The sequence below is a fragment of the Leptonychotes weddellii genome, chromosome 8, assembly GCF_054177405.1.
Source record: "Leptonychotes weddellii isolate Sample4059 chromosome 8, ASM5417740v2, whole genome shotgun sequence".
NCBI lineage: Eukaryota > Metazoa > Chordata > Mammalia > Carnivora > Phocidae > Leptonychotes > Leptonychotes weddellii.
In genome coordinates this window covers 43,532,021-43,557,601 of record NC_138376.1, presented here as the reverse complement: position 1 = coordinate 43,557,601, position 25,581 = coordinate 43,532,021, and the positions used below count along the sequence as shown (strand labels likewise).

At 39.9% G+C, this 25,581-nt stretch overlaps 1 protein-coding gene across 6 annotated transcripts in view; it reads left to right on the top strand.

The window, feature by feature from the left end:
• Window positions 1-25,581, top strand: part of DST (dystonin) — a 362,599-nt gene that overhangs the window by 163,142 nt on the left and 173,876 nt on the right. For all 6 annotated transcript variants that reach the window (XM_081828451.1, XM_081828446.1, XM_081828452.1 and 3 more), the window contains 4 exons: window positions 3,066-3,232; window positions 21,273-21,385; window positions 21,481-21,587; window positions 24,622-24,741. In XM_081828451.1, the coding sequence (XP_081684577.1) occupies window positions 3,066-3,232; window positions 21,273-21,385; window positions 21,481-21,587; window positions 24,622-24,741 (507 nt within the window). The remainder of the gene's footprint in view (window positions 1-3,065; window positions 3,233-21,272; window positions 21,386-21,480; window positions 21,588-24,621; window positions 24,742-25,581) is intronic.

Below are 25,581 nucleotides of genomic sequence, written 5' to 3'. Positions count from 1 at the left end.
TAACAGGAAAAACTGAATATGAGTCAGTGTGTTAGCAGCCTTTGATATGTTAAAGTTTGGTGCGTAACATTTGAAAATCACTGGTTTTTAAATAGTGTGTGCATGTGTAACAGTCTGAAATAGTGTGTGTGGGAGTAATAATCTGAAATTCATCCATTGGAACCTTATTAATAAGATTACTTTCTCCTGGTTGATATTTAGACTTTTCATCCTCTAAACTCCCCTTCCTTTAATATCCTTCCTGGGTAAAGTGCTGTGCAGCACTTGAACCTGTTAAACTTACCTTGTAGTCGAAACTTACTGACTTCCCTCGTGAATAGGTAATTCAGTGACTGGACTGGGATGGTTCTTGACCCGCAGAAAATAGTTCCCCTTCTCTCCAGCTACCTCCCTTTTCTTTATATAGTTGTAATTACCACCCTTGTAGCTCCTGTGCTGTAAGGGTTTCCAGTAGCAGTTGATCTTACAATTCGTAAAGGCTAAGAGGAACCTGTTGTCAAATTTTACCTGGAGGCTCAACTTTCTTGTGCACTGTTTCCTAGATTCATTTCTATGAACTCTGGTTTTTGTAGATTTTGATTTGTTTGAGGCAGCAAATTTAAAAACTTTATTTTTTACTTCCCTTCATAGTAGGGGAATTGGGAGAATAATACAACCAAGTTTTTGCTTCCCCCTTTGTCAAAATGAATGATAAAAACCACGATCAAATTGCTGACGTTACGCCATGTTCATGTTGTTACATTCTCACAACAGTGTAGTAACAATTACCATCATGATTTTACAAGTCAGAGAACGGTCTTTTTTTTTCTTAAAGATTTTATTTATTTATTTGACAGAGATACAGCAAGCGAGGGAACACAAACAGGGGGAGTGGGAGAGGGAGAAGCAGGTTCCTGCTGAGCAGGGACCCCGATGTGGGGCTCGATCCCAGGATCCTGGGATCATGACCTGAGTCGAAGGCAGACGCTTAACGACTGAGCCACCCAGGCGCCCCCAGAGAACGGTCTTAAAGCAGTTGAGTAACTGGAACATAAATGGTGGAGATAGGATTTAAACTCCCGGGATGTGCCAGAAAGGCTCTCCAGCATAATTTTATTTTATTTATTGATTTTTAAAAATCTTATTTATTTATTTATTTAGAGAATGAGAGAAAGTGTACAAGTTGGGGGTGGGGCAGAGGGAGACGGAAAGAGAATCCCAAGCAGACTCCAGGCTGAATGCAGAGTCGAGGTGGGGCTGGATCTCAGGACCCTGAGATCATGACCTGAACGGAAATCAAGAGTTGGAAGCTTAACTGACCGAGCCGCTCAGGCACCCCTCTCTAGCATAATTTTAGATTAGAATATCAGTTGGAAGTTGGATGGAAGAATATTGGTGGTTTTTCTGCTCTTTTTCTCCATGTTAAAAAAAGAAAAAGGAATTCTTCCTGTATATTATATATAATGTGTTCATGTGTGCACATAGTTCTTTCCATGCTATGGAGATTAGCACAGATTCTTAGGAAAGATGATTAAATTGAGACACTTATGGGGATGCCTGGGTGGCTCAGTCAGTTAAGTGTCTGCCTTTGGCTCAGGTCATGATCCCAGGGTCCTGGGATCGAGCCCCATGTGGGGCGTCCTGCTCACAGGGAGCCTGCTTCTCCCTGTCCCTCTGCCCCTCCCCCTGCTCATGCTCTCTTTCTCAAGTAAATAAATAAAAATCTTTAAAAAAATAAATTGAGACACTGTGCTCCACTTTCCAATTATCTGTCAAGGAGCATGTCTGTGCTGAGTAGTGGAGAGAAGGTGTGTGTGGCCCCCGCCGGCACGTCCATGTGGTGTTGTTAGGGACTGCCAGGCCTGGCGTGGACTTTAACTGCCATAGCCTGCGCTGGGTCCCCGGTGGGCCATGCCTCCGGCCCTTGTGGCAGCTGGGAGGAATAAAGGGCTTCCTGTTTGAGCCTAGCACTGCTGTACTTAAAAGGCTTTCTTCAGTCTGGGTTTTTAAAATTTTCTACTTGCAGTTGTTTGACTCTGCCTGTTTTGACCTCTGACTTCTGTGCTGTATTTACAGTCTCTGAGTAGGACTTGAGACTGAAAAGAGTCTTAAACATGATCTGTCTCTACCTCCTACCTCCTCATTTTATAGATGAGGAAGTTGACTCACAGACATGAAATGAATTATTCAAAGCTCTGGGACTAGTGGCCAGGACTAGAAGCCAATCTCATGACTTCACTGATGTTTTTCCTTACAAAATGATTTGTGACTCCCTATGTATTGCTTCCAACTCCTTATTTACTCATCTTGATCCTGGCTTCCCGCCTGGCTCCTTGATCCCTTGGCTTTGCATCCTGCACTGATTTGAGGGAACAGTTGTTTGTTGGTGTTAATCCCAGCTTTGGAATCACTGTGTGACCCCTGGTAGAGTCACTTTGTGCCTTAATGTCATCAGCAGATTAAGTAGGACCCTTATGTAAATGTATAATCATGTGAACTGGTGATCTGTTTTATTTAGTGGAAGAGACTTTTAGAAAATTTAATGAAAACAAGTAAAGTATAGGGAAAAGTCAGTTAATACAGATTTCATGTTGAGTAAGCTACGCAAGGAATCATGAGAAAGTTAAAGAGACTTTACATCAAATTGTTACATAATATAGTAAATTGGGGACCTTCTTTGTTCTTTATACAGAATACCTGTTAGATCAAATCTTCCTCTGAGGGTAGTAATATAGATTAATTTGTAGGTTTTACTTTTGATCTTGAACTTGGAAAAACATTTGGTTGAGTTGTTTTACCCGATCTGATTAGTAAAGAGGAATCTCATTGAAAATTGGAATTTTCAACGCTGTGACATTTTGGCATAATGAAAAAACTAGATGCTTGGGTTAAATCCTAGTTTTCTATCTATGAACCTCTTTGAAACTCAGATTCCCTATATGTAAAATGGGAAAAATATACTTAGCTTTCCAGTGAGAATTATGAGGATTAAGTAAAATAATACTTGCGAAGTTCTTGGCACATAGTAGGTTCTCAGTCTGAGCTAGCTTTCTTCCTAATGTTTTAACGCTTTCTATTATATTTAGATATCTGATATCCATGTTACTGGAGAGTCAGAGGATATGTCTGCTAAGGAGAGATTGCTACTATGGACACAGCAGGCAACAGAGGGTTATGCTGGAATACGGTGTGAAAATTTCACTACCTGCTGGAGAGATGGAAAACTATTTAATGCCATCATTCATAAATACAGGTATGGAATTGGTGGGGTCTTTTTTCTCAGACAAATATGAGAAGTGTTTCTTCCATTTCCAAATTTCAAAATAACCTTTTATTATTACAGAAGCAATACATGTGCATGGCAGAAAGTTAGAAAATACAGACCAGACACAAGTAGAAGCATCACATTCCCACCGCTCCAAGATCATCACTCTAAACTTGTGCATACACACAGACTTACACAGCTATAATATGCCTTTGGATTTTGCTGGTAACTTGGCAGACAGTAAGCTCTGATAATATAGAATCTTGGATGAGCACAGCTGTGCATACGGAGGACTGATGAATGGTAGGGTGAGGGTTTAGTTCTGATTTAGAGCTCGCACATGTCCAAATTAGAGTCTCCTAGGCTCGTTACTCTAGTGAGTAGCGGGGTTCAAAAGTGGCCAACTTTGGGGTGGTTAACAGTTTTCTGGTAAGAATATTATTATTTATTTATTTATTTATTTTTTTAAAGATTTTATTTATTTATTTGAGAGAGAGAATGAGATAGAGAGAGAGCATGAGAGGGGGGAGGGTCAGAGGGAGAAGCAGACTCCCCGCTGAGCAGGGAGCCCGATGCGGGACTCGATCCCGGGACTCCAGGATCATGACCTGAGCCGAAGGCAGTCGCTTAACCAACTGAGCCACCCAGGCACCCAAGAATATTATTATTTTTTTAAAGTTTATTTGTTTTATTTATTCATCTCTACACCCAACATGGGGCTCGAACTCACAACCCCAAGATCAAGAGTCGGTGCTCTTCCAACTGAGCCAGCCAGGCACCCCAACTGCTGAGAATTATTAACAACAAATCCCAGTTAATACTGACATAGCACTTACTAAGTGCCAGACACTATCCTAAGCAGTTTTTACATGTTTTGACTTATTTAGTCTTCACAGCATCCCTACAGGACTATTATCATCCCCAGTTGACAGACAAAAACTGAGGCACAGAGTAAAACTTGCATATAGTCACATAGCCAGCAGGAGGCAGCTTTGAGATTCAGACCCGGGGCCTCTGGTTTTTTACTCCGTGCTTTTGTTGTCTTATAAGGAGCTAGATCCCCAGAAAATATTGACTGAAAACAATGTATTTCTTGATCTCAGTTACTTTTCTTAGTTTTGCAAAAATTACATCATGTAGTCAAAGAACTGTCTTCCTAGATAGGATAAGCTGAAGCTATAACTCATTAGACTAACAAACTTATTTGATAAAAACAATAATTATATAGAGTAGTTAATATTTGTTAACTTTCTATACGTGAGGCATTCTGTCCATTGCTTTCCATATGTTACCTCATTCGGGTCTCCCAACAGTACCACAAAACGGACTGTTGTTTACCCCACTTTCACAGAGGAGGAGCCTTGGGTTTGCCAAGGTTACGCTACTTAATACATTATAGAGCTGAGATTTTAGCCCAGGTCTGCATGATTTAAAATCTCATTCTCCCCGTTTCTCTCCTTTCTCTTTCTGTTTTTCCTTTCACTACCCTTTTCTCTCCCCTTCTTCTCTTTCTCTCATTTTTATTTTGGAAATTTCAACATCAGTAACACTGTAACGAATCTCCCACCATCCACATTCCAAGTGCCTTAAAACACTGTAGTAGTCTGCTTCCTTTATGGAACACCATTTCAGTACAGGTAGGTATAGCCTGCCTGATTAAAAAAAAAAGCCAGAATCAACTTGCCTATACATGCTGAAAAGAAAGTACCAGACCTCCTTGAGTAACACAGTGCCAAGAGGGTTTAGTGGTTACATTTCAGTTATCACAATGCACTTCTCGTGTGACTTAAAACAGGCCATCAGAAGGCTGTGTAGTTGGGCACATTTTATACCCAGGATGATAAGATCTTCTTGGCCTTTGAATAAAAATATTTGGATTGTTATACCTGAAGGATTTATGTCATGATGCATCTTTGAGGGTGTGCTCTTTTCTCTTTGAAGTGTTTTAAGTAGAAGCAAAGCATTTAGAAGCCAGCTATTCTAAAATAATTGACTTTTAAAAACAATGGTCTCTAGACATTGTCTCTTTAATACTTGTGAAAGAGTAGAAGTACAAATTAGTAAATGCATGCTGTGCATTTTTCTCCTAAGTACTTAAATAAGTCACTATCTGTCAGAAATGGTGAAATTTCCTAGGGAAGTTTAATGTTATAGAGCTCCTACTGCTTTAGGAGAGAATTTGGATCTTGTGAATGTTATTTGTTTTGAACTTTTAATCTGGTGGAGTGATCATTTTAGAAAATTGTTTAGCTTTAACTTTGAACTTTGATTTCCTAGTTGGCTTTGTTTTTCCTTGTTAGAATTCATGGTAAAAATAGGGAGTATCAGGTTTAAGTGCTCACAAGGTTTCTTTGTTGCTGAAGGTTGTTAAGTTATCCTGTGCCTCATAAAATATTACAGTGGCCTTTTTCACTGGAAGAAATCTTTCATGTGTGGAACTGTATTTTTAGCTAAGGTCCTCAGGCTTTTCTTTTTACTTAAAAAACAATCAAATTTTTTTCTTCTAGCATGTGTAAGAATTAAATGGATAGGGTTGAACTGCACATAATTTTCACTGTTGAATGCTTTAGAATACTAAAGGGAAATGAGAAAGTTATAAACAATTGTAAAATCCCTATAAGCAGATTTTTGGATATTGGACAGTAGTAATCACATTTAGAGAGTAGTGTGTAATTTATAGTTGTTTTTACTTGATCATTATTTCCATAAATTTTGTAATGTATTTGGATTTGCCATAGGAACATACCCACTTACTTGGGTTTTGGGTGTAGTTTTTGGATAAAAAGACCTTTTTTATAGGAGTTCAATGTGACTTATGTAATAAAAATGATCTGAGGTGGTGGCACATGGGTTTGGTTTCTACTCAAATACCGAGTCTAACTGTATGGAATACTTGGTCGATAAGGATCTTAAGAGGGAATGAGGGCTTAGCAGGAAAGAACCTTCAGATTGCTGCTGTGGCTGGAAGGAGGGATGTGGGCTCCTCAGGGAGCAAGTTTGCATGCCCTAGAGAGAATATGAAAGATTTCTCTGGAGATTGGAAGGAAAATGGATACTGTTTGTCATTGAAAAGTAAACCAGTATCATTTGTAGTAAGTGATCTCATCAGATTTTTATGTACATTATCTTCTGATGGTTTAGAAATACTGATCTAAAGTGGGAACAGAGAAATAGCATCTTTCAGATTTTGTATTACTGTAAATACTGTCAAAAGTTAATCAAGTACATTGAGTTGGACTGTCCAGCATATATTTTTATTAGTGCTCCCATATAAGAGCATGACTTTTGAAGTGGAGAGAATGTTTGTTTATACTAGTAAGCAATACTTTACTAACATGAAGTAAAAATGAAGAGAAATTTTTATCATAAGACTAATTTATAGATGATCCCTGAAGTTAAAAAGAAAGTAACTGTCACATAGAAGGCTCCCAAGAAATATGTGCAGACTGTTGACCATGTATCAATTTCTGTGTTAGCTGTTTTTATATATGATAGCTTTTAAAATGGTCACTGTCCTATGAAAGAGATGACACTATTTTCATTTTTATCTTTGTATTAAATGATCAAATTATTAAATAATTGAAGAAACTGGAGCTCAAAAGGGAAACATGACCTACCTTTTAAATGATGGAGGTGACTGTTCTGGAGTCTCAAGTCCTCGTAGGCTTCTGTATAACTACTTATCATAATCCCCTGCAGGCAAACTAGATATCAAGAAATGGAACTGTTGACCTGAGCAACTGGATAGTGCAGCGTTGAAAGCTAATGATATTCAGCAAAGATATATGAAAATTCTTGATGAATTTAAGAAATGACTAAATGAATAGTACATTTATAAATGCCAACTAAAGATCTTGGTCCCTTGTAGGAAATTAATGAGGAACAACATTAATTGCATAACTTGGAATTAGCCATCAATGAAAATAGCATCGCAACAACTCATAATGTAGTGAGGAACATTGTAGATAATAAGAGAACATGAAAACACTTAGCATAAGTAAGAGCAAAACCACAAATGAACTGTCCTATAGTTTTGGTATGTCATACTATCCTAAAGAAGTGAGGAGCCTGGATTACGCAAAGGCTAATAAGAATGATAAAGTAGTATGATTTAGTGGAAGAGATTACGAAGTTCCATAGGATTTTTTTTAGAGAGAGCGAGTGAGCAAGCACATCCAAGTTGAGGGGAGGGGCAGAGAGGGAGAGGGAGAGAGAATCATAAGCAGGCTCCATGCCCAGTGCAGAGCCCAATGCGGGGCTCAATCTCACGACCCTGAGATCATGACCTGAGCTGAAATTGAGTCCGACACCTAACTGACTGAGCCACCCAGGCATCCCGATAGGATCTATTTAAATAGGTCAGTGATTCAGATTATAACTATGCTTATCGTGAGCACAGTGTGATATATTGTAGAATCACTATGTTATACATCTGAAACTAATATAACATTGTATGTCGACTATACTTTAATTAAAAATAATAAATAAATCAGTTAATGATACAAACACTATGGTTTTCTATTAATTCTGTCTTAGGAAGCTGTTCCTAATTCCTTCTAGGAATGTCTGTTTGTTATGTTCAGTTTTTAATGGAAAGAATTCAAATAATAAAACTGCCATATACCTATACTAGTTGGAACTTGTTTTCTTTGTATAGTTTAAGTTTTCTTTAAAGCATATTAAAATCTTTTCACTGCAAACCGCAACTGGAGAGAGATCTCGGGTAAATAAGCCTCACTCTTGCCCCGAACCTTAAGTTTCATTGAAAATAATAACAAGGAAGACTGGATTTGATGGACTTGGATCAAAAGGATGTCACAAAAGCATTCGATAAGTAACTTAAAAGCAAGAGAAGTAGAATGAACTGAGAATCTGCAGCCATGGGATTCTAAACTCTAGTAGATTAATCACTCTGGTAGAGTTTGGATATAGAGGACTAAAATTCCCATCCGTAGCACACGTTCTTCATAGTACGTGTTCCAAACAGAGGATTCAACTGATATTTCTGTGTTCTGATTTAAGAGCGTGCCCAAATATCACAGTAAAATTGATTTTTTTTTTGAAAGAAATAAAGCTCTGACTTCTAGCTTGAAATCCAACCCCTGACTTGTCTTAATTTGTCAGTCACTGCATGTAGACAGCTACCCTCGAACATCGATGAAAGCCAAGTTCCAAAACAGCCGCACTCACTGTGAAAACATGTCTACCTGAGCAGGCATGAACATGAATGTGTGCCCACAGGCCAGAAAGAACAGTGCAAAATGTGTAGTAGAGCAGGGCAAGCCTGAGGTGGTGGTAGAGGAAGATGCTAAGTCTGTCAAGACTGAAATGTGTGTGTGGGGGGGGGTATTTTGCAGAGAGATTATTTCTGCTTACTAGCATCTGTTAGTCCTAGTCTTGTTTTTAATTTATGCTGCTATTCATTCATGTAAATTTCCTTTTGAGGCCGCTGGCCCTCTTTTCACAAGCAAGTTTTAAACATATTACTCAGGTAAGACTCAACTTTGAGGTAGATGGTATTCAGGAGTATGCCATTTAAATATTTTCTAATCAGGCAGCCAGACATTTTTCACTTGTCTGAGTGTAGCTGGATAGCAGTTATTTTGTTCATTGTTTGCATTTTGAGTTAGAATTTATTGGGACCATCATATTTCATTAATTTTAAATGTTTAAAGATGCTGTAATTGGGAAGATTAGACTGTAAGGCTGTAGTCAGAGTCTTGTTTTTTTTTTTTTAAAGATTTTTTATTTATTTGAGAGAGAGAATGAGAGAGAGAGAGAGAGCATGAGAGGGGGAGGGTCAGAGGGAGAAGCAGACTCCCTGCTGAGCAGGGAGCCCGATGCAGGACTCGATCCCGCGACTCCAGGATCACGACCTGAGCCGAAGGCAGTCGCTTAACCAACTGAGCCACCCAGGCGCCCCCAGAGTCTTGTTTAATAGTCTGACCTGGAGGCCTGTGATTCAGCCACATGCTTGGATTCAGGCACACCTTACAAGCTAAACTGGATTGGACTGGTTTAATACTGGGAGGAGGCCCCATAGGGCTTGAAATGTTCCCATCGGAAGTTGGGTTAGTGTTGATGAGGTGATTTTTTCCCCTTCAGAACCAGGTCTGCCCTTAGGCTGCAGAACCCCGAGGTGTGAGGGTGTGTATGTGTGTGAGCACACACCACGCAAGTATGGGCTCTGCTTCGTGTGTGGTCATTGGCTAGGCGTAGACACAGAGCCCTGAAGGTTATTAATTTTTGGGAAAGTCACAAATATTCCTGTTGAACAGAACTGATTAGAAAATGGACTTTTAAATTTGGGAATAAGTACGTATCTTTTTTTAAAATTTAATTTAATTTTATTATGTTATGTTAGTCACCATACAGCACATCATTGGTTTTTGATATAGTATTCCATGATTCATTGTTTGCATATAACACCCAGTGCTCCATGCAGAACGTGCCCTCTTTAATATCCATCACCGGGCTAACCCCCCCAACCCCCGCAAAACCCTCAGTTTGTCTCTCGGAGTCCACAGTCTCTCATGGTTCATCATTTTAAATGTTCTATTAGCCATATTAAAAAAGTAAAAAGAGGGCGCCTGGGTGGCTCAGTTGGTTAAGCGACTGCCTTCGGCTCAGGTCATGATCCTGGAGTCCCAGGATCGAGTCCCGCATTGGGCTCCCTGCTCGGCGGGGGGTCTGCTTCTCCCTCTGACCCTCTCCCCTCTCGTGCTCTCTCTCTCTCTCATTCCCTCTCTCATATAAATAAATAAAATCTTAAAAAAAAATGATTTAAAAAAAGTAAAAAGAAACAGGTGAAATTAATTTTTATAATATTTTTAAAATCACATTATCGGGCGCCTGGGTGGCTCAGTCGGAGGGTGTCTGCCTTCGGCTCAGGTCATGATCCCAGAGTCCTGGGATCGAGTCCCACACCTGGCTCCCTGCTCGGCGGGAAGCCGGCTTCTCCCTCTCCCTCTCCCACTCCCCCTCCTTGTGTTCCTGCTCTCGCTATCTCTCTCTCTCTCAAATAAATAAATAAAATCTTAAAAAAAAAGATAAAATGACATCATCAGAAAAGTCTTTTTTTTTAAATTGAGGTATAATTGACATACAACATTATATTGGTTTCAGGTGTACAAATTTGATATTTGTATATATTGCAAAATGATCACCATAATAAATCTAGTTAATATCCATTAAAAAAAAGTCACAAGTATTTCACTTTGTGAGGCAAAATCAAATTGCTTATTTACCTTATCAAATAAACTCAAAACAGTTGAATTCTCAGAGCTCACCCTGAAAAGCTGGTACATTTTATAGCAGTTTCTACAGTAAGTATTCCTTGCCACAGCCCTACTTTTTGTTGTATCTGTGATTAAAAAAAAAAGCAACTAATAGAAAATGTTAATACATTAACATAATAAAACATTCAAGTAAAATAAAAGGGCATGCATTGAAATGTGATTTCTTTCACCAGATTCCCAGTCCCATTGCCTAGAGGCAACTGTTCAGTTTCTCTTGTATTCTTCCAGAAATTTCTGCACATATACAATCACTTATTTTTCGGCAGGGGGGAAGGGTCATCTCTGTTGAGATATAATTTACATAAGCACCTAATCTTGAGCATTATTATAATCTTTTCTAAAACACAATTGAGAGAATGGTATATATGTTATTTCGCATTTTTCTTTCTCAATTTATTTTGGATGTCTTTCCATATCAGCAGAAATAGGTTTACCTTATTCCTTTAAAATACTGCAGCGTAGGGGCGCGTGGTTGGCTCAGTCGTTAAGCGTCTGCCTTCAGCTTAGGTCATGATCCCAGGGTCCTGGGATCGAGCCCCACATCGGGCTCCCTGCTCAGTGGGAGGCCTGCTTCTCCCTCTCCCACTCCCCCTGCTTGTGTTCCTTCACTCGCTTTGTCTCTCTCTGTCAAATAAATAAAATCTTAAAAAAAAAAAAAATACTGCAGCATATCCTAATGTATAGATATAACATAATAGCATCATATTGATGGGCATTATATTCTTTGCTATTAAAAAGTGTTGAACTTTGTATGTGTCTTTGTGCAGATGAGTGAATGTGTTGGTTTGATAAGGTCCTAGAAGTAGAAGGTCAAAGGGTAATACATTTAAAATTTTCAGACCTATATCTGAATTGTCTGCTAGAAGAATTGCACTGAAATTCCCCTTCTGCACTGTTTCCCCTCCATGGTGCCTTTGAGAAACATTCCCTTACTTTGTTAATGCATTCTAGCAGATCTAAACCCCATTCATGTTTTCCTGTTCTTTTTAACATTTACCCTTTTCTTCATAAAATTGTGGTTTTTTTTTTTTTTTAAATAACTTTTAAGCTACGCGCCAGAGCTGAAATTGCAGGCTTACGTTTCCCTCTGGTGTGCGAGTTCTTAGTCTAAGCATGTATGTGTTAAGAGTTTGGGGGAAAAATGATCAAATAAGTTGGCAAATTTCAGAGTTGATGTATTATTTAGGAAGTTAGAATGTCCTCAGTGGGGCCTGTCTTGAGATAACATATGAGAGGATGCCTTATCACAACGCCAGAGATTTAGGAAGTATGTGATAAACGTCAGATTCCTTTCCTCCCTAAGTGCTGCTGCTGACCCACTCGGGGCAGGGCACGTAACGGTACTGCGCAAGAGGGGCTGGGCTTTGATGGAAGACTCCCCTTCCTTGGAAAGCTGACATAGGCTTCTTTGTCCTGGCTCCCGTCCGCATGCTCTTCTTACCCGTCTCTAACACTAAGATTTCCCTTATGTTGTAGGAACAGCTAACAGGTCTTCTCTCCATCTGTTTTTCTTTGAGAGGTCCATCTGTTTTGTTGCAGTACTGCTTTGACTAATTTTCGGATTCATATTCCTTTGTTATTTTGTGATATGAAGTAGTTTAATATTTTATTTTCTATCAGAGTAAAAAATAAGTGATTTATCCCCTTTTGGAGGAGTATTTATCCCCTAGTGACTAAGGTTTACTTAAGTTCACTGAAATATAGGTATTGAAGGAATTACTTCTCTGTCAATATCAATACTATTCTCTGTATTTGTTAAAGTGTATGAGGCTGTTACAGGGTTAATTGTTCTTTGTGAATTGAGACTTGTTATTCATTAGGTATCTTTTAATTTCCAACGCTGGATTCCAGTCTTGAAGTACAAACAAAGCTTGCCGTAAATCGTGTTTTTCATTCTTTGCTCTCTGTCTTGTTGGTACAGTCATTTTGTAGAAAAAAATGGGAATAAAATTTGAAATAAATTGAGGCATTTAGTTTTGAGAAAAGGGAAAATTACCTTCATAGCTTTGTTTCTTTCAACAATATGTGCCCAAATATGAGCATAAAGCAATACCTACACCCACTTACGAAACTGTGGGTGGATCTCTTGCATGTTCACATTTACTTGCCGGAGGAGGCGAGGACCATATTACAGGTCTTTTTTTTCCGCTGAGGGGAGGGGGCCAAGGTGAGAGGCTTTTTGCACCAATAAGAACAGTAAGACTGTGCTGAGCCTGAACATGATTTCATCGCAACAGTCACCTACAGGAATTTGTTATGGCAGCTGCTGTACTAAGTACAGTAAGTAAGTAAGTAAGTGAGGCACATTTCATGCACATTGTTACTGTGTGACCTACAGAAGAGCAGACATTGGGAGGCACCCGTGGCTTCGCGCATCTGTGTGCGAGTAGATGCGTAGTGTCCTGGAGTACAGAGGTGGTTCTAAGACTGATTTCTAGGTAAATGAAGGGCTTTTTTTTGTTGTTGGTTTGGTTTGTTTTTAGCTTCCCCAGAATCCCTTTCAGTTCCTCGCATGCTGCCGAGTATATACTAGTTTTCTGGCCAAGCCTGACCCTGTAGGCGCCCAGCTACCTGCTCTGTCTGTGCACGTGCTCAAGGAGTGAAGCACACCAGAGAAAGTCAGCTCTCAGAGCAGACTGGTTTCACTGTGACTCCATAATGACCAGCTTCAAATGGTTCCGACCAGCAGTCTTTTTCTACCCATGTTAATTCACCCCTTCTCTCCCTCACACTGCCTTTTCCTCCCTCACTGTCAACTGGTGATCTGCACTCCTGCTTTCAGACAACATCGAAGCCAGCAAGTGAAATGTCTTTCTTTTTGCTACCAAAGACACAAAGCTGCCTTCGTTTGCACCTGTCCTAGCCCATCTTTGCTCCTATTTGATAGAGGAATCCTCTTTCCCCCATCCAAGGCCTGTACCCCTCCTTCCTGTGCTCAGATCTTTCTCCTTGGATTTTAAGCATGCCAAAGCCTCTTTGCTCGTAAAACAACAAACAGAACTTCTCTCTTAACTCCGTGCTTTTTTCCATCTACTACCTTACATCATTCCTTTCCTTAAAGGCCAGACTTCTCCAAAGAGTTGTCTGAACCCTCCATTTTCATTTCTTCACTCCATATTTATTCCTCACCCGACTCTAATGTGGCCTCTGGCCCCATAATCCACCAAAACTCTTCTGAGATCCTGAATGACTTCCATGTGGCTAAATCCAGTGGGCATTTTTCAGGCCTCTTTTTTCTTCTCAGTCTTTGGCCCTACCGTCCATTCTTTTCTTCTTGAAATCCTACTCTTTTTCTTCAGCTTTTATGGCACTTCACTGGCTTGGTATTCCTCCTGTTTCGTGGGCTGTTCCTGCTCAGCTCCATCTGCAGACTCAGCCACAAGGCCAGTACATGTCGGGAGTTTTTCAGGGTTGCCTGCTGACTTTCTTTGCTCTCTGTGTTGACTCTCATCCGTGCCCTCACCCCTTGGTTCTGTGGATTTGACCTCCTAGATATCACCCGGCCTGTCTACTTCTCTCCACCGCTGCCACCTTCTTTTGCAAGCCGCTCTGGTTCCCTACCTGGATTCTGTGGGAATACTTTAACCACTTGAGATTTCTTCCACATCTAACCTCAGATCTGATCATTTAGTCTCCTGTAATCCTCCTTGATGCATTTCACTGGTTTTCCATAGTTCTTAGAAAAACATTCAGAATCCTTGAAGAAGTTCATGAGATTCTGCATCATCTTGGCCCCTGCATCCATCCAGCCATCTCTTACCATGTGTCCTCCTGCTATGGGCTCCCCTCCCCAGCAGCGGTCTTATCCTCACATGCCCTTCATGCATGAGCACGTTTTTCCCTCTGCCTGGGTGCTCTTTCCACCAGGTTTTCTCCTGAACTCCCTTTAGAGCTCTGAGCTCTCCATAGACACAGTGTCTATATTCTTAATGCCTCACTGCCCAGGGCATAGTAGATGATTATTAAATATTGAGTAAATGAATGAACTTGCTAGTTTGTTGACTGAGAAGAATTGCTTATAATGAGCCTACCAAAGCACCAAAGTAAGCCTTATCTGACATTTTCGTTATATTGTTCTTTACATGCAAGTGAATGCTTTTTAATCACCCATGTATATTGCTCTTTAAACGTCATTTCACAAGTATTTTCACATGAATCCTCTCTTGAGACCTTGGGCAAATCACGTGGCTTCTTAAGACCTTACGGCCAAGGGCGCCTGGGTGGCTCAGTCGGAGGGTGTCTGCCTTCAGCTCAGGTCATGATCCCGGGGTCCTGGGATCTAGCCCTGCATCGGGCTCCCTGCTCGGCGGGAGGCCTGCTTCTCCCTCTCCCACTCCCCCTGCTTGTGTTCCCTCTCTTGCTGTCTCTCTCTGTCAAATAAATAAATAAAATCTTAAAAAAAAAAAGACCTTACGGCTATAGCAGCCCAAAATGCCTTCCCTTCACCCCCACACACATCTCAAGATACTCCCTAAGGGATAACTGGAAGTCTAGATGATTCTTGTAGTTCCTGATTTTCTCTAATTCCTGATTTTCACTTTTTGTAGAAGGGAACCTGAGACACAGGTTTCTGCATGTGTGTTCACAGTCAGAGAGCAAGTTGGGACTAAATCATGGGACACCTGAATCAGAGCCCTGTCACTTTTTTCTACGTCAGAACCTTTTCTCTCAAATATGTGAAAATTGTCTTTAAAAAATGTTTTAAAGTTTGAAAAACTGTGGTAAAATAATGCATAACATAACATTTACCATTTGGTACGTTAATACGTTGTTAAACCATCACCACCATCCGTCCCCAGAACTCTTTCCCTCCCCCCAAATTGCTGGCAACCACCATTCTACTTTCTCTCTGTTTTGTTTTTTTTTTTTTTTTAAAGATTTTATTTATTTGAGAGAGAGAATGAGAGAGACAGAGAGCACATGAGAGGGGGGAGGGTCAGAGGGAGAAGCAGGCTCCCTGCCGAGCAGGGAGCCCGATGCGGGACTCGATCCTGGGACTCCAGGATCATGACCTGAGCCGAAGGCAGTCGCTTAACCAACTGAGCCACCCAGGCGCCCTCTCTCTGTTTTTTTAATTGAGAAAGAAAATTGTTGCTCAGTATCCTTTCAAATGATCAGATATCTCAACTCACAAAGTTTAAGTGGTTTTGATTTTGATTAAAAAATCTGTCACCAAATGCTGTCCTTTCTAAATCTCATCATTTTACAGTGTATTCCAGAGTTAGGCCACTGTGAAATGTGTCTCCACCCCCTTCCCCCATTTTAAATGTCTTCTTTTCCTCTAGATATAAGCAATAAGAAATCAGTACTGGAAAAGAGGGAAAAGTTTTGCTGTCTCCTACTGGGAGTCTAAGGCAGTAGGCATGTTTGTGTCTTCTTTGTCTTTGCCTTGTTACCTAATTGTCTGAGAGTATGGTGGATTTTTTTTTTTTTTTTTTACCAGTGCAGAATATGGATTATTTTGAAAGAAAATGAAAGATATATTAGCGACAAGAGGAATTTTAGGGTGATTTAGTTCCCAGACTTGCCTGAGAAGAATCACGTGTGGGAGGGCAGAACCTTGTTAAAATACGGATGACCAGGCCCCTCCCTATATTCTTTTAGTCTGGATTGGGGCCGTAAAAGCACTCCAAGTGTGGGGAACAGTGGTATCGTGTCTGTCGACGAGTACTGTTTTGGTGACAGTCTGGAACTACAGCTGATTTCTTGGAGTTTATTTCCCAGAGTATGCCAGTATACTCACCGACAGACACACACACACACACACACTCCCTTGTGGTGCTTGTCTTACAGCCATTATCCGGATCACTTTCCCCACCAGCACAAGCATGCATTCTTCTGTGTTTCCTTTACCTTGATTTTTCAGCTTCATATCGGATGTTTTCAGTTTATAACGCCGGCACAGTGTAGCAAATTGCTCAGGTGTTGTACTGAGACACACCCGGGTTCAAATGCTGACTGCCCCTTGTCAGATTGTGTTCCTGTTTAAGTTGCGTCATCTCCTTAAGCTTTTTCATCTGTAAATTCAGGATGATAACATAGCCTACTGGTTAGGGTTGTTGAGGAGCTTGGGTGAGATAATGCCTTCGAGGCCCTCACTGCATTGCCTGCCACATGATAGTTATCAATATATATTAATCCCTGTTGTTTGTTGTTATTTTATAAGACGTTCCGACTGGCAACTTTACCAGTAGCTGAAGTTGAGGGCACATGAGAGCATTAGAAGGGAGGACTCACACCCAGAAGCAGTAATTTATGCTTTTTGAAACTTTATAATTTATCCCTTGCTGGTGGTTTTCAGTTCATGCCTGTTTTCCAGATTGTTTTCAGCAGAGAAAGGCCCTTAGGAAACCTCAAAAGGGTATGTGTTTAGTTCACGGAGAAGCTATGACATCGTGTCCTATTCCATGTGGATTTTCATAAGGATTTGAAATCCTGATTGGAAGCTATAGGTGGTAGCTTTGTCCGTAGAAATTAATGCAAAGCAAAGGAAAGAAAAGGAACAAACCTGGGATGGAAAATGTCTCCAGGAATTTGAATCAGTGGTATCAGATGGTACCTTCCAGCCTTCAAAGCTCTTTCATTTCTTTATTACTTATCCATTTCTCAGACATTCATGTGCTGAGCTTTATACTAGATATTGAAGCTCTAAACATGGATAAAACACAGCCTCTGCCTTTAGGCAGCCCACTGTCCATTGTGAGAGACGGACACGTGCATAGTTATAACAAATTGTTGTAAATACAGAAATAAAGATAGTGGACAGCATTTGAGAACAGAGAACGCCAGGTCTTATAGGAAGAATATGAGTTGATCAGCTAGTGTCATGTATGGGGGTGAGGTATGCAGTGGACATTTATTTCTTGAGCAAAGGGCAGAGACAAAAAGAAAACCTGATGTGTTTTTGTTTTGTTTTGGGAAATGGACTCTGCTCCTCTCTTACTCTCATGATTCCTAAAACGGAAAATTTCCCAAACATAGGAAGAGGGTTCAGATCCTGGGTAGCCAAAACTTGGGTCTGTATCCACATGATAAATAATTATTGAGTGTCAGTTGAGAGCCAACACAACCAAATAAACTCTATGAATTTAAATAAATTTTGCATACTTTGAAAAAACATCCTGATTTGGATTTTGACTATTGCTATTAAATTTGTCCTTTCAGCCATTATCACATTTTTGGTTCAGAATTTGTTAATCTTGTATCTGCACTAATGCACTCTTAGCTAACTTTTTTCAGTGTCCCCTCAAGTATGTTCCAATGGCCGTTTCTAAGTACTTTCTTTCCAAGTATTTTGATGTTGTTTCATGTTCCTTGTAGTTGAACATTTCAGTGTTTGGCATGATGTAATGTGGAAGCCTTAGGTAGTTTCTTGTGCTAATCTTCAGCCATTTATAACACTGTGTACATCAAAATTTCTCTCAGAATCCTATCTAATTCTCATGTGAGCTAATATGTTAATAAAGTACTTGGGGACTGGAAAGTTACTTTGGGGTGTCTGTACCAAAAAAATATTTTCTACGGTTTTCATGTTGTTAGTTTGTCTGTCAGTGTGGGTGGTAACGTATATAAAATATATTAATATATATGTTAATAAGTAATATATATGTCCACACACACACCTATATATACCTAAATGCCCATACACATATACATGTGTATGTGCATGTAGTTTTGTATGTATGTAGGTTGTGTGTGTGTGTGTGTAGTCTATTGTATATATTTTTTTGTCTAGAGAGAATACTCTTTCAACATGGGTGTTGTATGAAAGATAAACATTACTTTTATCCAAAATTATTTTGTATTATGGCAATAGCCACTTCAATACGTTTGGCCCTATATTTTTGAAATAAATTAGGGGCACTAAGCATGCATATAAGTAGTTTGCACTTTTTGGCCTTACTTTTAGGTTTCATCTTATGGCCCTATCCTGGTTTTATACTTGCACTAGAATTTATGTTATCTTCTTGTGTTTTTCTTTGTAATCTCTTCTTAATCATTTATGCAAGAAAGGTAGGATATAGATGTATGTTTTAAAAAATTGTTATCTATGAAAATCGAGTCATTCAGGAAAGCTTATATTATAGAATAATAACACAAGTTAAGAGTTAGAATGGCCCTTTTCCCATAAAAGACTAATATATATTACTTTCAGTGGCAGAGTGTTACAGTATAGGATTTCGAAAGGTTTTCAGAAAATAGGGAAATTATAATGATTAATGCATTACAGGAACCTGGGGTGCCGCCTTGTACACGTTTGCAGTAATAGACTTTGGTTAGTCAGACCTAAAAATGGGAATGAAATTTCCTATTAAAGTTCCACAAAAAGGAGATCTTAAACTGAAATAAAACCTTTCGAATGAAAATACAAACCTTCTGTAGGTGGAAAATAGCTGAAGTTTTTAAAGGTGACATGATCCCAGTGAGACTGTAAGGGAGAAGGAAAGTAGAGACAGGTGACAGCACAAGCCTCTCCCGGAAGCTCCGGACACAGAGTGGAAAGGCGGAAAGACTGAAAATGACCGAATGCCTAGGAGATGAGCTCGAGGAGGGACAGAATTTTGAAAGCTTTCAGGCTGTTAGTTTTTCACAGTGGTTTTACAGTTTTTTTCTTTTTTCCTTTTGCTGAATTTTGTCTACTGTTTCATAGAGGAACACCACTTGGGTTTTTGTTCCCTTAAAGTGTTAAATGTCACGATAAAAGAGGTGACTTATCCAAACTCAGTGTATTATACAGCTGCCTTTGTACTGAAAGGACTATGTCATTCTGAAGGAAGTTTTATGTTTTATTCTCTTAGTCAAAAACTTGATTCTTCAATGACTTTATTCATTCCCTCTGGGATTACTCAGTGTTTACGTTCTTGCTAATGGCAGGGTTCTTATAACAACGAGCCCTTTCTTGTTGGGAGGTTTGATAAACTCAGAAAGGCTGGTTTTTATTTCTTCAAAATGTGTGAACTTTACAGAAGCAAAACAGTTTTTGAACTTTAGATATTTGTTTTTGTCTAGACTTATATTCACCTGTTTAGTAATCTTGAAGTTGGCAGATTCTTCAGAATGCTTCTGTGTGAATAAAAAACGTTGTTTTTAGAGGTATGCCATTTACCTCTATTGCTGTCAGTAGATTTATTGGTCCTATAATAAATGTAGGATCACTTTTAAGTGATCATACTGGTGCCTATGAAAAACAACAAATTTCCTAATAATTTCCCAGGAAATAGGTAAGTAGGTCATGGTAGTTACATTTCAAGGTTATGCACACTTTTCAAAGAGCTATAAAACTATAAATAGATTTCTTCAGAAGTCTGCTTTCTCAGCAGATAAAAGAAGAGTACAAATTGCTGCTTACCTTCCTAAGATTAATAATATATTTTTAAAGACTTTTTCCTGTGAACAGCTTTCCAAGTAGTATTCAAAATAATTTGCATTTTAGTCCTCCCCCATGACCTCGGAGCCCTCCTACCCTTTGTGCAGTTCCCAAATGATTATTTTGAGCAAACCAGAATGTCTGTGGACTTTGCTGAGAGCTGTCCTTAGAACTTGATGAGCTGGTTCTTACTCAGTGATTTTGGGATGGGGACCACTCTTTTTGAATTTTACAGTTTCCACATTTGTTTTTGCATTCTTTCAATGCTTTGGCTTTGAGATGAGTGTTTCCTGACTGGCTTTTGGCCTTGTGTTAAGTTTCCAACCAACCTATTTTGCCGCTTTCTCTACAAGGAGTATTTGGGAAGTCTTCTCCTGTCTTGTATATAGACAGAGCTAGGTTTAAAGTATCCCTGTGGTTTAGAGTATCATGGAAGTTTCGCACATTAGAAAGAGTTGAAGTCTGGTGTATGAGGACGTGTGTGTGTGCGCACGTGTGTGTGAACGCATGTGTGTATACAGGCATGTGCATATGCAATCTTGTGAAGATATAAACTAGTGCTTATTTTAGTCTTTCATTTATGATTCAGAATTAACCAACCTGCTTACCAACTTATCTATAGATATATATTGCCACTCTTGGTCTCAGCAGAAGGATAAAATACAAGTTTATTAATACATGGTTCTTGCTGACTGAGAGTTGGCCAGTGGTGAGAAGCAAGATATGCATGCGCATTAAACAGTGAGTGAATAGGGCAGGCAAGTATGTGATAATTCTAAATGCCGAATTGACGAGCACAGGCCCAGGAGTGTAAGGAATTCAGGGAACAGAGAAAAATGAGGGTGGGGAAGATCAGTGAGGGCTCCACAAAGGAGGTAGGGCTTAATCCCTGCTTACAAAGATGAGTGAATAGTGAGAAGACAACAATGACAGGAAATGGCATCCTGCCCATTGGATGGTGGATGCCATGGATGAGGCACTGAATTAAAGCATAAACCTTTGTGTTTGGGGAGAAACATTGAGAGGATGCTAGTTGGATTGGAAGGATGCGGTTGGAATAGTAGAGCTTAAATAAGTTGAATGTGACAGATATTCATATATATTTTGATGATGGGAATTCTTAGACTTTGTCAGAAGTTATATACATTCTAATTTTTATAATTTCCTCACTGCACATGGTTTTGGCATCCACAAGTTTCTAAGAGAGGTCAGCAGTGTTAAATGTTTGATGAAAATCTCTGTATTTCAACCCAGGCTTAGTATTAATATTTGCCGAAATGTTATGCAAATAGGTCAACACATAAGTGTAATGTTGAATTGGCACGTGAGAAAAGTTAATTAATTACGGTGAATTTTTTCCTAGGCCGGACCTGATAGACATGAATACTGTTGCTGTTCAAAGCAACCTTGCAAATTTAGAGCACGCTTTTTATGTAGCAGAAAAAATTGGTGTTATAAGACTTCTGGATCCTGAAGGTGAGTTGTTGTCCTGACTAGATGTTGACTGGCATGAGAGTCTGATCAAAAGTAATCTATCACCATTTTGAAATAATGTATGTTGCTGCTTATAGATGTTGATGTCTCCTCACCTGATGAAAAATCAGTAATAACTTACGTGTCATCTCTCTATGATGCATTTCCCAAAGTCCCTGAAGGTGGTGAAGGTATTGCTGCAAATGTGAGTATTGCTTTTTTCATGCTGGAAGCTGCTGATTCAGTAATGATGAGTTGACTGAATTCTTTGATAAAGCTTTTTACAGTATTTAAATACCAAATATTCTTTTTTTTTAAAAAGATTTTATTTATTTGAGAGAGAGAGAGAGAGGGAGTACGGGCAGGGGGAGGGGCAGACGGAGAAGCAGGCTTCCCGCTGAGCAGGGAGCCCAATGTGGGGCTCGACCCCAGGACCCTGGGATCATGACCTGAGCCGAAGGCAGACGCTTAACGACTGAGCCACCCAGGTGCCCCTAGATTTTATTTATTTATTCATGAGAGACAGAGAGAGAGAGGCAGAGGGAGAAGCAGGCTCCCAGGGAGCAGGGAGCCCAATGCGGGACTCGATCCCAGCACCCTGGGATCATGACCTGAGCCAAAGGCAGATGCTTAACTGACTGAGCCACCCAGACACCCCAATATCAAATATTCTTTAAAGAATTAGAGTTAAGATGCTATTTAATAAACCAGTCCTGTTTGCATTTTCATGACAGTATTCCATCATAACAATTAAAGCATAACTCAAAAAAAAAAAACTTGTTCTTTGTCATAAATAAAGTAGGTCATTTTGAGTTATATATCCTTTTATAAATGAAAGCTCTAAACCACTGAATTTTGGAGTTTTTCATTTTTAACCTACTGCTGTTTTACATTTGCAGTGTTTGATATCCTTCTGCATATTGTAGAATATCTCACTTCTGAAATCACTTTCAATGTTATTGACTCTCACAATCTCATGAAATAAGTTGGCTAGGAATTCTTTTTTTTTATTTAAAGGTGATATGTAGAGGAAGGTTATTTGACTTTGCCAAACTACCTGAGCTACTTTGTAAGCAGGGTGAGGTGTCCGGTACGGGGAGCTTTGGGCTCCTCATTAGTCCACTGTTTCCCAGAGATATGTGTGATTCGGTTCAACCATGCGTGTTGTAGTGGTTATATGAACATGTACTTAGGTATTTCTGGAAGAGAACCGGAAACCCTGCAGAGGTTATGAATTTGAGGATGAGCCCCTTCACCCTGGGCTTCTCCCCTTCTTCTCGCAGATTCCTTTTTTTCTATTTTACTTCGAAGACTTTGGAGCCCATCTTGGTGAGCTCTCTCTTCTAGTCTCTTTCTCACCTCTGTGTGCTCTTGTTTCTACATTTATTTCCATTCTCTTCGTCTTGTTCTTTCTCTCAGAGGTTTATCCTCTCCTGACCCCTGTGTAACTTGCTCCCGTGCTCCTCCTCTGCTGTGACGTCTGCCAGCAAGTCCTTGTTGAGTGTTGGCTTGAGACTGTTTCTTAGGGCCATGACTTGTATTACCTTCTCACTCCCTTCACCCCGTTCCTGACTCTTACCCCTTCACAGTAGAACTAGGATGACGGCTTTTTTATACTTTTCCATCTCCATTGTTTCTCTCTTCCCAACAATACTGCACATTGTCACCAAATTGATCTTCCTAAAATCTGGTATCTTTAGCTTGAAAACCTTCAGTGATTACATAGGGCTTGTAAGGTGAAATCCAGTCTAGATATTCTCACATTCAAAATTCTGCATATACTGGGACACCTGGGTGGCTCAGTCAGTTAAGTGTCTGCCTTCAGATCAGGTCATGATCCCAGGGTCCTGGGATTGAGCCCCGCCTCGGGCTCCCTGCTCGGCGGGAAGCCTGCTTCTCCCTTTTCCTGCAGCTCCCCCTGCTTGTGCTTGCTGTCTCTCTCTCTGTCAAATACATAAGTAGAATCTTTCAAAAAAATTCTGCATATATTAATTTGCTTTCCTACCTTTTTAGCTTTAGTCTTTAAACACAGACTGTTTGCTGGTAGCCAGGGCATTTCTAGTTCAGAATCATGACTTACTTGGGACTTTTATCCTATCTTTTATCCTCCCCCCACCCACCAAAGAATTACTTACTGGTTGTTGCAGAACTGCTCAGGGACTACCTTTCCCGAGAATCCTTTGGTGACCTTTCTGAGGCACATTTAAGCTTACCCGATTATTATCTCAACCCTTAGCATATATTACCTGTTTCAGGTATTTCAGCACTTAATTAAATACTGGTTTTCATTTTGATTAACTGTTTATATTAAGAATCTCTTGCCTCCCCATCTAGACGGTGACTCTTTGATAAAAGGTATTATTTCTTAAAGTATTAAATTCCTATTGCAACACTTGGCACAATGCTTTGAACATAATAAGCACTCATCAGATACTTAATTGAATATAGCAGGTGACAGCCTTCTAGTTTCCTCCATTTTTAAAGTTTGTTTAATGAGTAATCCAATCATATACATTTCCTATAGTTTTCATTCCTACCTACTTTCCTACATAGTGTATAGATCTTTGAGTCTCAGGTAGACAGTAGATTTTGATCTAGAAAGGTTGGCAGACAATGGCAGCTAACCTGGCTTGTACATGCTATTACTTCTCTTCCTTTTTTTTTTTTTTTTTTAAAGATTTTATTTATTTGACAGAGAGAGACAGCGGGAGAGGGAACACAAGCAGGGGGAGCGGGAGAGGGAGACTGCTTCTCCCCCTGCTTGTGTTCCCTCTCCCTCTCCCGCTCCCCCTGCTTCGGTATTTCAGTTGAAATACCCAATGTGGGGCTTCATCCCAGGATCCGGGGATCATGACCTGAGCTGAAGGCTTAGCCATGGAGCCACCCAGGTGCCCCTATTACTCCCTCTTCCTGGGTGCCTGGAAAACACCCCAAAATGATCGCAGTGTTTTTTCCTGCTGCATTTGGATGCAGCCTCAGAAGCCTTCTTAACACAGTTCCCCAGGCAGCCACTATCTCTAGATCAGAAGTAGCACTCATTAGGCTACTCTTCATTGTCAAATGTTGCTAGCATGTTTTTAAAGCTGTTTATGTGGGACTGGGTGGAAAGTGAGAAGACATTGAGTTGGTTCTGACTGTCAGCTTAAAGACATAAATTCACAGAATGACCTCTAAGTTGTGTTAGATTTGAATGTTACTTTCTGCAGATATGGATCTTTTCTGTCATTTTATTGTTTCAGGATGTTGAAGTCAAATGGATTGAATACCAGAATATGGTGAACTACCTCATTCAGTGGATTAGACACCATGTGACCACAATGTCTGAGAGAACATTTCCTAATAATCCTGTGGAATTAAAGGTCTGTGTCACTGTAGAAGTTATGAAGGATTGAGTTGATTATTAAACTTTTAAAAAAAAATACTTTTATTTTACTTTATTTTATTTTATTATTATTTTTTTTTTTAGAGAGAGAGAGAGCATGTGAGTGGGAAGGGGCAGAGGGAGAGAGAGAGAATCTTAAACAGACTCTGTGCTAAGCATGGAGTTGGACGCGGGGCTTGATTCCATGACCCTGAGATCATGACCTGAGCCGAAATCAGGAGTCAGATGCTTAACCAACTAAGCCACCCAGGCGCCCTGATTATTAAACTTCTAAATAATGTTATAATAATTCCAGAAGTTCAAGAAAAATTGCCCTTGGCAAGCCACTAGTAAATAAGCAATTTTTAAATTTATTCATCTCCTATTCAGAGAAAATGGAGGTAAATGTTAATAATTAAAACATAATAGCAGCAACATCTTAGAGATTTATAGTCCCTTAGTTTTGAATTGTTGAGAGTGATAAGATATAATTTGAGAGACCCTGGGACTGACATTGCGGAAGTGTTTTTGGTGCATGGGGAATGCCTGGAGCCTACCAGATAGATGGCTGAGGCAGGGGGGTCTCTGGGAAGCTGGGACAAGTTTAACAGTGGTTGGGAACCTGTGGTGGAACCCTTCGGGGGCGCCTGGGTGGCTCAGTTGGTTAAGCGACTGCCTTCGGCTCAGGTCATGATCCTGGAGTCCCGGGATCGAGTCCCGCATCGGGCTCCCTGCTCGGCAGGGAGTCTGCTTCTCCCTCTGACCCTCCTCCCTCTCATGCTCTCTGTCTCTCATTCTCTCTCTCTCAAATAAATAAATAAAATCTTAAAAAAAAAAA